This window comes from Pleurodeles waltl, chromosome 9, assembly GCF_031143425.1.
Source record: "Pleurodeles waltl isolate 20211129_DDA chromosome 9, aPleWal1.hap1.20221129, whole genome shotgun sequence".
NCBI lineage: Eukaryota > Metazoa > Chordata > Amphibia > Caudata > Salamandridae > Pleurodeles > Pleurodeles waltl.
In genome coordinates this window covers 456,215,148-456,231,793 of record NC_090448.1, presented here as the reverse complement: position 1 = coordinate 456,231,793, position 16,646 = coordinate 456,215,148, and the positions used below count along the sequence as shown (strand labels likewise).

General features: G+C 47.8%; 1 protein-coding gene across 1 annotated transcript in view; it reads left to right on the top strand.

The window, feature by feature from the left end:
* Positions 1-16,646, top strand: part of TDRD9 (tudor domain containing 9) — a 2,107,755-nt gene that overhangs the window by 1,720,876 nt on the left and 370,233 nt on the right. Inside the window, exon 29 of the mRNA XM_069207577.1 lies at positions 9,307-9,567. Within this exon, the coding sequence (XP_069063678.1) occupies positions 9,307-9,567 (261 nt within the window). The remainder of the gene's footprint in view (positions 1-9,306; positions 9,568-16,646) is intronic.

The following is a 16,646-nucleotide window of genomic DNA, read 5'->3' as shown; positions in this document are numbered from 1 at the left end:
GTGGCGCAAGGTCTTAATCAGCAGTGGCGAGAGCCTTGGTTAGATTTGTTCGCCTCTGCAGAGAACGCACAATGTCAGCTGTTTTGCGCATTGGAGTTTCCAAGGCGGCACTCGCTCAGAGACGCTTTTCATCTCGTGTGGCTTCCGGCCTCCTTTACGCCTTTCTGCCTATACCACTTCAGCCCAGAGTTCTCAAGAAGATTAGAAACGACTGGGCCCGAGTCATCTTGGTGGCTCCTGATTGGGCACGGAGAGTAAGGTATCCAGAGCTGTTGAGTATGGCCATCGATTCTCCACTCACACTGCCTCTTCGGGCAGATCTTCTGTCGCAGCAGCAGGAGACAGTTTTCCACACAAACCTGTCCTATCTCTGCTTTCATGCATGGAGATTGAGCGGTGACAGTTGACGACGTTTGATCTTCCACCCGAAGTCTGTGATGTTATCTTGGCAGCCAGGCGTCCCTCCACCAAAACGGTATACGCCTGTCGTTGGCATAAATTTGTGGCATGGTGCACCAACAAATCTGCTGATCCCCTCCCTGCCCCTCTATCTGAGGTTCTTTTGTTCATTCATTCTTTGGCCAGGCAGGGCTCTGCTTTGGGCACACTTAAAGGGTATTTACCTGCCATTTCGGCCTTTCTTAGGTTACCTGATCAGCCATCACTCTTTAAATCTCCTATTGTGAGTAGATTCCTAAAAGGTCGCACACATTTATTTCCTCCCACTCCTTTTATCATGCCTCAGTGGGACCTCAATCTTGTCCTTACTTATTTAATGTGTACTCCCTTTGAGCTGATGCTCAATTGCCCCTTGCAGCTCCTCACTTTCAAGTCTGTCTTTCTTGTTGCCATCACTTCTGCTTGCAGGGTGAGTGAGTTTCAGGCCCTTTGATCCAAACCTCCATTCTTGTCTGTGCACCCTGACAAAGTGGTGTTGAGCACTAAGGCTTCCTTCCTTCCCAAGGTTGTTAAGCCTTTTCATGTAGGCCAGTCCATCACCCTGCCTACTTTTTAAACACCCCCACATCCTTCCCGTGAGGAGGAGAGACACCACCGCCTGGACCCAAAAACAGCGTTGGCGTTCTATCCTAATTGTATTAATGATTTCTGGGTGGACGATCAACTCTCCGTCAGGTATGTGGGTGCGAAGAAAGGGAAGGTGGTGCAAAAACATACCATCTCTCGATGGGTACTTCTTTTCATCAAGTTGTGCTTTGCTTTGGCCAAGAAGCAACCCCCTGAGGGTGTGCGTGCTCATTCCACCAGAGCAACTGCTGCTTCCACTGCATTACCACGCAGAGTTCCTGTCCTGGATATCTGACAGGCAGTTACGTGGGCATCCTTGCACACGTGTGCGAAACACTACTGCCTTGGACAGTCAGGTCCATCGGGACAGCTACTTTGGTCATTCTGTCCTGCAGGACTTTCTAGTTTGGGTTTGCAGCCCACCTCCGAGGGTGGCATTGCTTGGGTATCTATTCTAAGGTAAGGAATCTGCAACTGGAAGTCTCTATCAAATGTACAAGTTACTTACCTTCAGTAACAAAATATCTGGTAGAGACACATTCTAGTTGCAGATTCCTTACCGACCCACCCATCCTCCACGCTTGCAAACTTATTTCTAGGGACAGGGATTACCCCTTCAGGTCCTTAGCTCTAGCGCACCATTCTCAGTGTTCTTAGCGGCTCTGCGCTTTGGTGTGGAAAGTTGTTAAAAAAAACTGAAGTTGCTGCGCTGAGGCAGCGTCTGTGTACTACTCCTGATGTCATGACGGCGACTACGATATCCGCGACGCCACCTACCAATGCGCAAGAGTATTACTCGCAGAAAACTCTCCGGATCCAGTCTGATGCCTGGTGGAAAATTCTAAGGTAAGGAATCTGCAACTAGAACATGTCTCTACCAGATATTTTGTTACCGAAGGTAAGTAACTTGTACTTTAATACACCATATAGAGAGGTAGCTTCCCACATTCCTGCTCCCCTTTGGCCTTCCCAGCGAACCTCAGTTGTTCACTAAGGTGATGGTTGTGGTCGCAGCTCACCTGCAAAGATCAGGGGTTTTGATCTTTCCCTGTATCTGCAACGGGCTGTTGAAGGCAGCCTTGCCCCAGGCTGTCGTCACCCACCTTCAGACTACGACTGACCACCTGCATTCACTAGGGTTCAGTATAAACGTGCCGAAGTCACACTTGACTCCTTCTCAGATGCTCAGCTTCATCAGAGCTGTTCAGGACAGTGCAGTTTCGGGCTTATCGTCCCAGGCAGTGAGTTCAGGATATTCAGCCTATGAAATCAATCTTTCAGCCTCTAACCTGGATTTCAGTGACAGTGACTATGAGGCTGCTAGGCCTCATGTCCTTCTGCTTCTTGCTAGGATGCCAGATGGCATATGCTCGTTCTGCAGTGGGTCCTGAAGTTTCAGTTGGTGCAGCATCAGGGGAATCACTGCGACATATTCCAGATCTCGGCGGGAACTGCAGAAGTTCTGGAGTGGTGGTTAACGAGCCACAATTGGTTCAGAGCCAGACTCTTCTCCCTTCCCCAAGCAGATTTCACAGTAATGACAGATGTGTCACTCCTGGGATGGGGCTTCCATTTTGGAGAGTTGGAGATCAGAGGAGTGGGCTCTCCCGTGGAATCTAGACTCCAAATCAACTTGCTGGAGCTCTTGGTAGCTATCATTCAGAGAGGCTTTTCCTCTTGAGTGGACTTCAGGCCCTCCTTTAGGCCTTTCCGACCATACAACTTTTACCCAGAGTTCTGAAGAAGATCAGGAACGACGGGCCCAAATCATCCTTGTATCTCCTGACAGGCCACGGAGAGTCTGGTATCCCAAGCTTCTGAACATAAGCATTGAACCTCCATTCAGCCTGCCCCTCCGATAGGATCTTGTGTCACAGCAGCAGGGGAGTGTCCTCTACCCAAACCTGTCAACTCTCTGCCTTCTTGCTTGGAGGTTGAGCAGCAACAGTTGTCAGCTTTGGACCTTCCTCCCGTAATCTGCAATGTTATTCTGGCAGCCAGGCATCCCTCTACCAAGACAATGTACGCCTGCTGATTACAAACATTTGTAAAATATTGTAATGAAAAGTCTATTGCCCTCTTTCTACTTCTCTCTGGTATTCTTTTCCTAATTCTTACCCTTGCCCAGCAGGGCTCTGCTCTGGGTACGCTTAAGTGTTACCTTTCTGCTCCGTCTGCCTTCCTGTGGATACCTGACCAGCCCTCGCTCTTTAGGTCCCCTATTGTAAATAGATTCCTTAAGGACCTGTACATATGTTTCCCCTTCCCCCTTCATTATGCCTCAGTGGGACCTCAATTTGGTTCCCACCTACCTAATGTTTGCTCATTTTGAGGCTCTACATGATTCTTCCTTGCAGCTGCTCACCATCAAGGCAGTATTTCTAGTGGCAGTAACATTTGCCTGGAGGGTGAGTGAGATGCAGGCTTTGTCATCCAAGCCTCAGTACCTGTCAGTTTTCCCAGACAAACTGGTGCCTCACACCAGGGCCTCTTTCCTTCCAAAAGTGGAGACTCCTTTCCATGTGGGCCAGTTAGTCACCCTGCCCACTTTTTATGCTCCTCCACATCCCCCTAAAGAAGAGGAGTGACTCCACCGTCTGGACACAAAAAGAGTATTCTCGTTGTATGTTGACTGCACAAAAGAGTTCCGGGTGGATGACCAACTCTTTGTGGGGTGTGTTGGGGAAAGAAAGGTCAGGCAGTACAGAAGCAAACCATTTCCTCTGGGTCGTTCTCTCTGTGAAGATCTGCTGTGCTTTGGCTAAAAAGCAGTATTCTGAAGGCTTTAGAGCCCATTCCACTAGAGGAAAAGCTGTCACTACAACATCAGCACGTGGAGTCCCCGTCTTGGACATCTGTCCTGCAGCAACATGGGCATCCCTGCACACCTTTACTAACACTACTGCCTGGACAGTCAGGTCCACAGGGACGGGCATTTCACCTGTTGGGTCCTGCAGGACTTCCTAGTTTAGATTTGTCCGCAGCCCACTGCCGGGGATGGTATTGCTTGGGTATCTATTCAAAGGTAAGAAATCTCTGGCTTTAGTCTCAATCAGATGAACAAGTTACTGACCTTTGGTAACAAATTATCTGGTAGAGACACTATCTAGCTGCAAATTCCTTATCGACCCAAGCACTCCTCCCCGCCATGCTGACAGATTTCTAGGGTTAAGGATGATACATTTCAGGGCTGTAGTTTGGACACACCGATGTCACTACACTTCATGCCTCTGCGCTCCTGGCATGAAAGGCGTGAATAATAACTGACATCTTTTCGCCAAGGTGGGCGTCTATAGAAGTGACCGCGACATCACTTACGGTGCCCACGATGCCGCACAGAACCGAAGAAAGCCACTGTAGGGAAATGCCTCCCTTGGCATGGTTACTCCCTAACTTTTTGCCTTTTGTTGATGCTAGTTATGGTTGAAAGTGTGCTGGGATCCTGCTAACCATGCCCCAGCACCAGTGTTCTTTCCCTAAACAGTACCTTTGTTCCCACAATTGGCACATCCCTGGCACACAGATGAGTCCCTTGTAACTGGTACTCCTGGTACCGAGGGCCCTGTGGCCAGGAAAGGTCTCTAAGGGCTGCAGCATGTATTATGCCACCCTGGGGACCCCTCACTCATCACATGCACACTACTTGTGTGTGCTGGTGGGAAGAAAATGACTGTCGAATGGCACTCCCCTCAGAGTGCCATGCCCTCAACCCAATGCCTGTGGCATAGGTAAGTCTACCCTCTAGCAGGCCTTACAGCCCTAAGGCAGATTGCACTATACCACAGGTGAGGGCATAGTTGTATGAGCACTATGCCCCTACAGTGTCTAAGCCAAACCTTAGTGCAGGGTAGCCATAAAGAGTATATGGTCTGGGAGTCTGTCAGTTACAAACCCCACCGTTCCATAATGGCTACAATGAAATCTGGGAAGTTTGGTATCAAACGTCTCAGCACAATAAATCCACACTGATGACAGTGTGGGATTCATTGCAAAATACACACAGAGGTCATCTTAGAGATGCCCCCTGTATACCAGTCGAAACACCAGTGTTAGGCTTTCCAGTTCCTGTCAGCCTGCCACAACCAGATGGGTTTCTGGCCACATGGGGTGAGTGCCTTTGTCACTCTGTGGCCAGGAACAAAGCCTGCACTGGGTGAAGGTGCTTCTCACCTCCCCCTGCAGGAACTGTAACACCTGGCAGTGAGCCTCAAAGGCTCATGCATGTTGTTACAGCGCCCCAGGGCATCCCAGCTAGTGGAGATGCCCACCCCTCTGGACACAGCCCCCACTTTTGGCGGCAAGTCCGGAGGAGATAATGAGAAAAACAAGGAGGAGTCACCCACCAGTCAAGACAGCCCCTTAGGTGTCCTGAGCTGAGGTGACCCCTGCCTTAAGAAATCCTCCATCTTTCGTTCATTTTGGAGGATTCCCCCAATAGAAATAGGGATGTGCCCCCCTCCCCTCAGGGAGGAGGCACGAAGAGGGTGTAGCCACCCTCCAGGACAGTAGCCATTGGCTACTGCCCCCCAGACCTAAACACACCCCTAAATTCAGTATTTAGGGGCGACCCTGAACCCAGGAAAGCAGATTCCTGCAACCTGAAGAAAGAAGGAGGAGCGCTGACCTGAAAGCCCACAGAGACGGAGGAGACAACAACTGACTTGGCCCCAGCCCTACCGGCCTGTCTCCAGACTCAAAGGGTCTACAGGCGCGCGGCAGGGGGCAGGTTCACTGACCAACCAAGGATTATACAAATGCGTTCTCCTTGGTTGATGCTAGCGCAGACCTAGGGAGTCCAATCTCTAATATGGGATGGGCGACTGTACTGACCAACTGACTTAGTCATATTCTGTCTTCTACTCTGTAAGTGACTGTATGTGCACTTGATTAATTACTGACACATAGGAGAAGTAGTTTAATAATCAAAGGCTTTTTTGCGTGGGTCCTGAAGAAGCGTCACTGGATCACTTTGTGACCAACCATAGACGCGAAACATGTTGACCATGTAGGATTAGGTGAACTACCTTCCCTAATTATAGAGTGTAACGGTACATTATTTCCAGTAACACTCTTATATTTTTGTTTTTAATCTTGGCCTGAACCCAATCTCTATCGCATTAAAATAATGGCTCAGGTTCAGAGCTAATTTTAAGAGTTTTGTCTCTTTTTCTATACTCTCCGTTTCTTATTCAGTTTCTTTCCCAGACCCTTGTTGTTAGCAATTTTATAATGGTTGAGTGCCACCCACAATGCTGGGTGGCCAGCCAGGCATTGCAGCACCAGTCTGGCGAGGAGTAAGCCAGATGATGATACCTGTCACCCAAGTGGGTGCTTGAGGGTTCTCCTAAGTATACTCAGTACTGATTCTCCACTTCCAAACTCGACTAGTTTTCTTGTTTCTTTCTCTCTTGTGGAACAGTGCACATATATTGATATTCCAGACTCAAAGAACCTGCACAGCGATGCATCCAGCGGGACCAGGGACCTCTGAGGACTCAGAGAACTGACCTGCACTTAAAGGACCAAGAACCTCCCGAGGACAGCGGCTCTGTCCAGAAACAACTACAAAACAGCAACAAGAAACCAACTTTAAAGAGACTCACTTCCCGCCAGAAGCGAGAGTCTTCACACTCTGCACAGGACGCCCCCAGCTTGAGTTTAGTAGAACCAACACCGCTGAGAGAACCCCCAGGTGACTCCAACGGCTTGTCGACCACCCTGCAGCCCTACAGCGACACCTGCAGAGAGGATCCAGAGGCTCCCCCTGACCGCGACTGCCTAGTAACAAAGGAACCCGACTCCTGGATCAAGCACTGCACCCGCAGTCCCCAAGTCCGAGAGGAACCAACTACCAGTGCAGGAGAGCCCAGCAGGCGGGCCTCATCCTAGACCAGTCGGTGGCTGGCCAGAGGAGCCCTCCTGTGCCCTGCCTGCATCGCCCGAGTGACCCCTGGGACCCTCCATTGTTTTCAACAACCAACCTGACACCTACTTTACACACTGCACCAAGCCACCCCTGTGCCGCTGAGGGTGTGTTTTGTGTGCTTGTGTGTGTCTCTCCCCCCCCCCCAGTGCTCTACAAAACACCACCCCCCCACCCCGGTCTGCTTTCCCGAGGACGCAGGTACTTACCTGTTAGACTGGAACCAGAGCCCCCCTGTTCTCCATAGGCTCCTATGTGTTTTGGGCCCTCTTTTGACCTCTGCACCTGACCGGCCCTGTGTTGCTGGTGCGGTGGCTTTGGGGTTGCCTTGAACCCCCAACAGTAGGCTGCTTATGCCCAGGAGACTGATGGTGTAAGTGCTTTACTTACCTGAAAAACTAACTATTACTAACCTCCCCCAGGAACTGTTGATTTTGCAATGTCCACTTTTAAAATAGCTATTTGCCATTTTAACCAAAACTGTGTGTACTACTGTTTTAAATCAAAGTTCTATACGTACCTATGTGAAGCACCTTGCAATTTATGTACTTACCTGAATCTTGTGGTTCTAAAAATAAATTAAGAAAATATATTTTTCTGTATAAAAACCTATTGGCCTGGAGTAAGTCTTTGAGTGTGTGTTCCTCATTTATTGGCAGTGTGTGTACAACAAATGCTTAACACTACCCTCTGATAAGCCTACTGCTCGACCACACTACCACAAAATAGAGCATTAGAATTATCTCCTTTTGCCACTATCTCACCTCTAAGGGGAACCCTTGGACTCTGTGCATGCTATTTCTTACTTTGAAATAGTATATACAGAGCCAATTTCCTACACCACCTACCAGTGCAGGAGTGACCAGCAGGCGGCCCTCATCCTAGCCCAGTCAGTGGCTGGCGCAAGAAGCTCCCCTGTGCCTTGCCTACATCGCTAGAGTGACCCCCAGGTCCCTCCATTGTTTTCCGTGACCATCCCGACACCTACTTTGCACACTGCACCCGGCCGCACCTGTGGGTGTGTTTTGTGTGCTTGTGTGTGTCCTCCCCAGTGCTCTACAAAACCCCCCTGGTCTGCTCCCCGAGGACACAGGTACTTACCTGCTAGCAGACTGGAACAGGAGCAGCCCTGTTCTCCATAGGCGCCTATGTGTTTTGGGCCCTCCTTTGACCTCTGCACCTGACCGGCCCTGTGTTGCTGGTGCAGTGGCTTTGGGGTTGCCTTGAACCCCCAACGGTGGCTGCCTATGCCCAGGAGATTGACTGTGTAAGTGCTTTATTTACCTGAAAAATTTACTATTACTTACCTCCCCCAGGAACTGTTGATTTTTGCACTGTGACCACTTCTAAAATAGCTATTTGCAATTTTAACCAAAACTGTGTGTACTACTGTTTTAAATCAAAGTTCTGTACTTACCTGTGTGAAGTTCCTTGCAATTTATGTACTTACCTCAAATTTGAATCTTGTAGTACTAAAAATAAATTAAGAAAATATAATTTTCTATATAAAAACCTATTGGCCTGGAGTTAAGTCTTTGAGTGTGTGTTCCTCATTTATTGCCTCTGTGTGTGCAACAAATGCTTAACATTACCGTCTGATAAGCCTACTGCTCGACCACACTACCACAAAAATATAGCATTAGGATTATCTAATTTTGCCACTATCATCCTCTAAGGGTAACCCTTGGACTCTGTGCACACTATCTCTCACTTTGAGATAGTATATACAGAGCCAATGTCCTACAGCCACCTTCCAGCGCACAGGGGTGCTGCTCACAAAATTTTTTCCGTCTCCAGTCTGACACCTGGGAAATTTAAAAGTAAGGAACTTGCGGCTAGATATTTTCTCCACCAGATCATTTGTTACCGAAGGTAAGTAACTTGTTCTTTATCATGACTGTCATTGCTGAAAATATACGATTTATTATTTTATTGATACATTTTGCATCCCTTCCCCACTAGCTGATAAATAATTGCAGCATACATTTGCTGTTTCCTTAGATTTGTTCTGGAGAAGAAAGGTTGGTTTAAAGTGTCAACTGTATACAATAAAAATAGCCTAAAATAAGCATTGAAGTGTAAAGAATGGTATTATTTACAAGATTCTTTGTGCCTGCATTCACGTATGACGTGATGACAAGAACAGCTGAACTGAAGTTGTAGTATGTGCATTGTACTGGGTTTGGTTTCCTTAATTTTCAACCCATCTCCATCTACAACTCCGTTGGATGTTTGAAAATACCATTTTTTAAAGTCAGTAGACAAGTGTTTGCCATGTTTTATCGAATTGGTCTAAAACTAAAGGTAAATGAACTGATATGATGAAATGTCTCCTATTTTTTTTTTTTTTTTTATAGGCTTTGGAATTTAAGATTTGCAAGATGCGTCCCTCAGCCACATCTCTGATCTGTGGAGAACAGTGGAGTCGTGCAGCTAGTCATAGGTTTGCGTCCCTGGTTAATGGTTGTGCCCTTATTGTTAAAGTGTACTCTATTGTTCACAGTGTTCTGCATGTAGATGTTTACCGCCATTCTGGAAACCAAGAGGAATTGAACATCCGAGATTTGCTTATAGCTGATGGCTTTGCGGAGCCCGCTGAAGAATCCTATGAATCAAAGGTATGCATTTAATTTGTTTTAGATCTATATATACATATATAGAGAACTAAATTACGGTGTCTGGTGGTCAAATGTAGAAACAATTACACGGCTAAACATATGCAGTGCACTTTTAGCCTTGTCCCTGATACAGCTGTGATGAATGACTTTGCCCACCAGGTATACAGCTCAATAGCGGTCCCAGGATCAGAAGAAAAGCCTAACATGGAGCAAGAATTGCATAATCCACAACTATTGAGCATCTGTGGGAAGCAATCATGTCTCCTTTTGTGCTTGGAGTTGTATTCCAGACACTGAAATGTATATTTCCTGCTGTTCATTGCAGTGTTTACTGCACATTTTGTTTTATAGTACTCTATTGTTCTTATGGTTGAGTTCACAGTATAAAAATAGTATCTATAAAATAATGAACGTTTGAAGTCGTGATGCTCTCGGCCCGGACTTGTTTCTGCCATCAGGATGCAACCAGTGTGGGATTAATTGAGAAATGCACACAGAGGGTATCTTATACATGCCCCCTGTATACCAGTCCAAATACTAGTGCTAGGCTGACTAGTTTCTGCCAGCCTGCCACATCCAGATGAGTTTCTGGCCACATGGGGTGAGTGCCTTTGTCACTCTGTGGCCAGGAATTAAGCCTGTTCTGGGTGGAGGTGCTTCACACCTCCCCCTGGAGTAACTCTTAACACCTGGTGGTGAGCTGCAAAGGCTCCAGCTGGGTGTTACAGCACCCCAGGGCACTACAGCTAGTGGAGATACCCGCCCCCGGGACAAGCCACCACTTTGGGCGGCCAGTTCGTCGGGAAACTTAAGAAAAACAAGGAGGAGTGACCACTTAGGCTGGGACCACCCCTAAGGTATCCAGAGCTGAAGTGACCCCCTCCCTGCAGAATCCTCCATCTTGGTTTAGAGGACAGGGACCTATAGGGATAGGAATGTGCTCCGCACCCCAAAGGGAGTGGACACAAGGAGGGTGTAGCCACCCTCAGGGTCTGTAGCCATTGTCTACTGCCCCCTGACCCTAACACGCCCCCAAATCTAGAATTTAAGGGTCTTCCTGAACCCAGCTCACCAGATTCCTGGCGACCTACAAGAAGGACTGCTAAGCTGAAACCACCAGCTGAGAAGAAGGAAGACATCAACTGCTTTGGCCCCAGCCCTACCCGCCTGACTCCTGCTTCAGAGAACCTTCAAAAAGACCAGCGATGCATCCAGCGGCCTCTGCCAACTCCAGAGGACTGCCCTGCACCCAAAAAGACCAAGAATTCCAGAGGACAGCGGCCCTGTCTGAAGAAACCTACAGTCAAGGACTCCCACCTCACTCTGGATGCGTGAGTCCTGACCCCTGTGAACCCGATGCCCACAGCCCGTGTCCAGGTGGTCCACCTCGCCAGAGAGGGTCCCCAGGCAATTCTGAGCAAATGCCTACCGTGGGTTGACCCCTCCGCAACGAAGCCTGCAGAGGGAATCCCAATGACCCCCCCCTGACTGCGAGCTCCAGACGAAGGTAACCAATGCAGTATCGACCAGCAGGCAGCCCTCCTCTCTTTCCAGCCGGTAGTTTGCCTGAGAAGCCCCACTGGACGTCGTCTGCAGCCTTAGAGTGACCCCCTCAGTCCCCTTATAGAGTTGCATTGAAGACCCGACTCCCTGTTTGCACCCTGCACTCAGCCGCCCTTGTGCCGCAGAGGGTGCATGGTTGGTGCCTACTTGGGGCCCCTTCAGTGCTCTCTTATAACTCTCCCCCCACCCCCACCCCCTGTCTGGTCTGCCCTCCAAAACCGCGGGTAGTTACCTGCCAGCAGACAAAGTTCTGAGTGCCCCCTGTCTCCATAGGAGCCCACGTTAACTTGGTTCCTCTTTGATCTCTACACCCGCCCCATGTTGCTGGTGGTGGGTGTTTGGGGTTAACTTGAACCCCCAACGACGGACTACCTACACCTCAGAGATAAGAACTGAAAGTTGTATGCTTACCTGCAAAATTGTACTACCTTTTCTTCCCCCGGGAACTGTTGATTAATGCACTGTGTCGACTTTTAAAATAGCTTTTTGCCATTTTAAGAAAAACTTTATACATTGTTGATTCTACTCAAAGTCCTCATCATATATATGCAAAGTAGCTTTTATTTTATGTACTTACCTGCAAACTGAATCTTGTGGTTCTTGAAATATATGAACAAAATGTATTTTTCTACATAAAATCCTATTGGTGTGAAGTTAAGTAATTGAGTGTGTGTTTCTTCTATTGCTTGTGTGTGTACAACAAATGCTTAAAACTTCCCTCTGAAAAGCCCAACTGTTGGACCACACTACCACAAACAGCATTAGTATAATCTATTTTTGCCTCCGTCAGGCCTTTGGGGAACCCCTGGACTCAGTGCACACTATATCTCACTTTGATATAGTATATACTGGGCCAGCTTCCTACACCTTCATTATAAGGTAAGCAGTCTTTAAATCAAAAATACTTTGCAGTTTCAAAAATCGACAGTGCAATTTTTGGAGTCTTCAATGTCAGCCTATGTAAGGAAAACAGGAATGTGGTTTCTCAGGTAAGTACCCAACTTATAACCCCAGTCTCCAGGGTTTCAGGATAGCACCGGGCAAGGTTCAGGTTGGTACCAAGTGTGCACCCACAGTGGCACAGGGGCATCTGGTGCTAAGGTCGAAGTCCAAGTCGGTGCCCAATGTTAATCAATGGAGGCTGGGGGGGACTGAAGATGTACTACTCCAAGGTAAGTACAGGCGGTGTCAGAGGTTGGTCTCCGGGGGGTTGAGGAAAGCACTACGGGTGCCAAAAGGCAGCACCAAATGTAAACCCTCAGCTGCATGGGGTTGCTGGGTGCAGTGTGCCAACTCAGAGTGGGACACCCAATGCTATCAAATGGAGACGGGGGAATCAGCTGCAGCGTTGTTTACAGGTGAGTAGAGCTGGGGGTCAGAGGTGGATCTCCTCGGGTTAAAGCAAGGACAATGGGGGCCACAAGGCAGCACTGAACTTACATCCTCAGGGGCACAGGGGTGGTTGGGTCCAGAGTGCCAACACGGTGTCTGGCTTCCAATGTTAAGTCAATGCAGGAGATCACAAGGAGTTCCAGGTGGTAGCCAATGGGCTACTCACCTTTGGAATGACTACACCCTTCCTATGACCACTTCCTTTGGGATGTGGTATAGCCCTAACTCCATTGGCCGAATTCCTTCCATGCAATTGGAGGAATTTAAAAAGTAGTGTCCACTTCAGCACGTCCACCATAGGAGTGGGACTGGCATGAAGTTGGCACTCCTGCTAATTTACCTAATTGTCCCACCAGTCCTACTGCGAAAAGTGGGGTCAGGAATTGGGGGTTGGCCTCATCTATTATTTGGAGAGGCCTGGGTCGCGCATTTCAAAGGCCTTTCAAGGCCGTTGAACCTCTCTGCCCTGGAATGTCCATCCTGCCTAGGAGAGGAGGTTACACCTCTGCCCAAAAAAGGCCTTTGTTCTGAGCCCTCAAGAGCATTGGCTGTCACCTCAGGGGGCGAGAACTCTGTCTAAAGTGGCTGCACTGGTCCTGACCAGTCAGTGCCCACTCTAGGAGTTAGTAGGTTTTAAGGGTGCACCTCTAAGGTGCACTCTGAGTGCATGTATTAATAAATCCATTACTGGATTCAGTGAGGGCTTATTGTGATTGTTACCAAACATCCTTATTGTCAGTGAAGCCATCATGTAGCTGGGGAACTCATAATGACCAGTGTGTAGCATGTACTTAAAATGGCTGCACTGTTCACTTACTGGGTCTGAGAATCGACAAAGACATAGCAAGGGCATATCGGCTCATGCAGGTACGCCCTCACATGCAATATAATGCACCCTGCCTTTAGGGCTGCAGAGCCTGCCAGAGGGGTGACTTCATATATTGCATGCAGTGTGCAGGGGTCAGGGCACACAGGCTGTGTGCCATGCCATGTTTTCCTTTTAGGTCTACACCAAGACACGCAGCTTGCGAAGGCAGCTCTGTGTGCAGTTAGGTGAGAGGGTCTCTGAGGGTGGCACAATCTGTGCTGCAGCCCTCAGGGCCTTCCTTTAAGACCCCATGCCCTAGGTGCCAGTAGTAGCATTTACTAGGGACTTGTAGTGGCAAATAAAGGTTTGCCAATTGGGATAAAGACTGTGCAGTTTTAGAGAAAGAGATCTGGCACTAGGGACCTGTTTAGCAGCAACCCAGTGCACTTTCAGTAGAAATTGCACCAGAAACCAGGCAAAACGTGTTGGTGGGTGGGGGGAGGTGAAAGTTGTCAAAAGATGCACTGTCCTACACTCTGCATTAAAATCTGATGCGCTTTAGCTAAAACAAACAAAAAAATAAAAGTAACCCTCCACTCACCCCTAGAATTGTTGCAAACTCATTTCAGTCGTGCTACTGCGTTGGTACATAGCTGCTGTGGCTACATAGGCTACTGTGTGAGCATCAGTGCACATGTTCACAAAGCACTACTGTCTTGAAAGTAAAGTATGTAGGGATGGCCATTTAGCCATTTCTGTCCTGTAGGATTTTTTGGTCTGAGCCATTCCGCAGACCCACCACCAAGGGAAGTATGGCTTTGGTATCTATTCACATAGTAACACTCTGGTGGGATACTTTAGCTGCAAATTCCTCTTTGCCCATGACCTCTCCCGTTCTGTACAATGGACTTTTTAATCTAAAAAGTTTCCAAAATGAGACACCTGCACACTGGGCAAGACAACATGTCAATAGACTGAAGGAAAAGACATGTTTCCAAAATCAGCTGCATCTGGATGGCACTATATGTGTGGTTCCTGTGAGGAAATGGGGGCTATTATATGGTGCGACTGTACGACCTCAATATGTAATACACATAACAACTCTTTTAGGACCCATAGATTATTTTGTTAAACCCTTAGCTGAACTCTGGGTAGTTGTGGCACTGAGCAGTCAAGCTTACACAAACAAACAAGTGTAAAGCATTTAAACAGCACCAAAACAATTGAAGTACATGTGACACTAATGAAATTCAACACCAATTAATAAAAAAAGAGTAGTGTAGATTTTTATATAAATGTAAGCACTAAAATGAAAAAGATCCACCAGAGGATTCCAGGGATGCAGAATTTACAAGCTATAGTAAATCAACACTTTTTACTTAACCACCAACAAGCATATGCCAGTTCACCAAATTTGACACAAACGTAAAAAAAAAAAAAAACGTTGGTAAGTATCAGTGCGGTTACTTACAGTTACTTTAGGTGACCAACTCTGGCAGTGAGCCAGTCAGGGGGACCAGCAAGGTCTATAGGAACAGTTACCTCTCCAGTGTAGGAAGCTGGCTCTCTAAATAGTGCACTGAAATGAAGTACACTGTGCAGAGGGACCAGTGGATCCCTAATTGGTAGTGCAAAGGCAAACGTAGGATAGGACTAATGCTCTATTTGTGGTAGTGTGGGTGAGCAGCTAGGCTTATCAAGGAGACGTGTTAGGTATTTGTAGTCATAGAGGCAATAAATGAGACACACACTCAAAGAATAAATCAAAGATCAATTTAGAAACAAGAAATTGCTCTTATATATGATTTGAACCAAAGAACTGTTATAAGGTAAGCAGTTTTTAAAAGTTAAATACTTTGCAATTTCAAAAGTCAACACTTAGTGCAAATTTTCAGTTCATCAATGTTATACAATGGGAGGAAAACAAAAATGCAGTTTTGCAGTGAAGTACACAACTTAAAATTCCTACCTTCAGGATTTTAGGTCAACACCAGGCAAGGTTCAAATCAGTACAAAGAGTGCACCCACATGCGTGGCCAGGTGCAGAGGTCGAATTCGGCGTCGAGTGCCCAATGTTAACCAGAAGAGACTGGGGAGGTGAACGAAGATGCGCTGCTCACGGGTGAGTAAAGCGGTGTCGGGGGATCGATCTCCTGGGTTTGAGGTAAGCACAAGGGAGTGCGACCAGGGGTAGGGGAATCCATCCGACGTCAGGACTTTACAAAGTGTATCATAAGCCTGGCTATTGGTCTGCGTGATCCCATGAGGCCCTGTCCCGATTCGGGAGGGGTGACCGTTAAGAACAGAAAGTTCGGATCAGGTTTGACTTTCGTAAGTGACTGATGATACTTTTTTGAATGTCAGTTATAGTTTGTAAGAGTCCACTTAATCTAAAGTTGGAAAAGCTTAGAAAAACATTAGGTCCTGAAGAAGCGTCATAGGATCCTTGTGGACCACAGAGACGCGAAACATGTCGACCCTAATTGAAGGTGGGTCGGGTAGTTCCTGACAACCTCCCTTCCTTTCTCCACATTCAGTATTAAAGAGTGGTTGAGCATTATCTCTACCTCACTCTCTGGATATATTTTTAATCTTGGCCATCACCCCATACAGATAAAAAAAATAGTATTTAGTAGGGGCCCTGAGCCAATTTTAGTGCTTGATCTCTTCTCCCCTTATTTTTTCCTCACTCACTTGTGGGGCATTAGGGGCATCATCGATAAAAGATCTCTGGCAGAGAGCCCCCCCTACGGGGGGTGCCCGTCAGACATTGCAGCGCCGGTCTGACTAGGAGCCCGTCCAATGATGAAGCATGACACCCATTAAGGTGTGTGAGGACTCTTGCTCCTAATAATTAGGACTCCCTAGTGTTCACCCTGTCTTTTCTTTCTATCCTTGGAACAGTGTATTTCACTTTAAATAAAGCACAAGGGAGTGCCACAAGGCAGCACCAAACCTACACGTCTGCGGCACGAGGGCAGTCAGTTCAGAGTGGCAACACAGCATCAGATGCCCAATGTTAACCAATGGAGACTGGGGTAATCGAAGATGCACTTCTCACAGGTGAGTAAAGTGATTTCAGGGGTCGATCTCCTGGGGTTGAGGTAAGCATGTTGGGGGGGTGCGGCACAAGACAGCACCAAACTTACACCCTCCGCAGCATAGGGGCGGCTAGGTGCGGAGTACCAACTAAGCATTGGGCGCCCAATGCAAGTCCGTGGGGGAGATATGTTTTGGGAAAAAAGCTGCAGGCTCGGGCCAGGAGGCCGAAGGAAAAAGACCCACAGCTGCCCAGGTGAGTTCTGATGCTACAGGA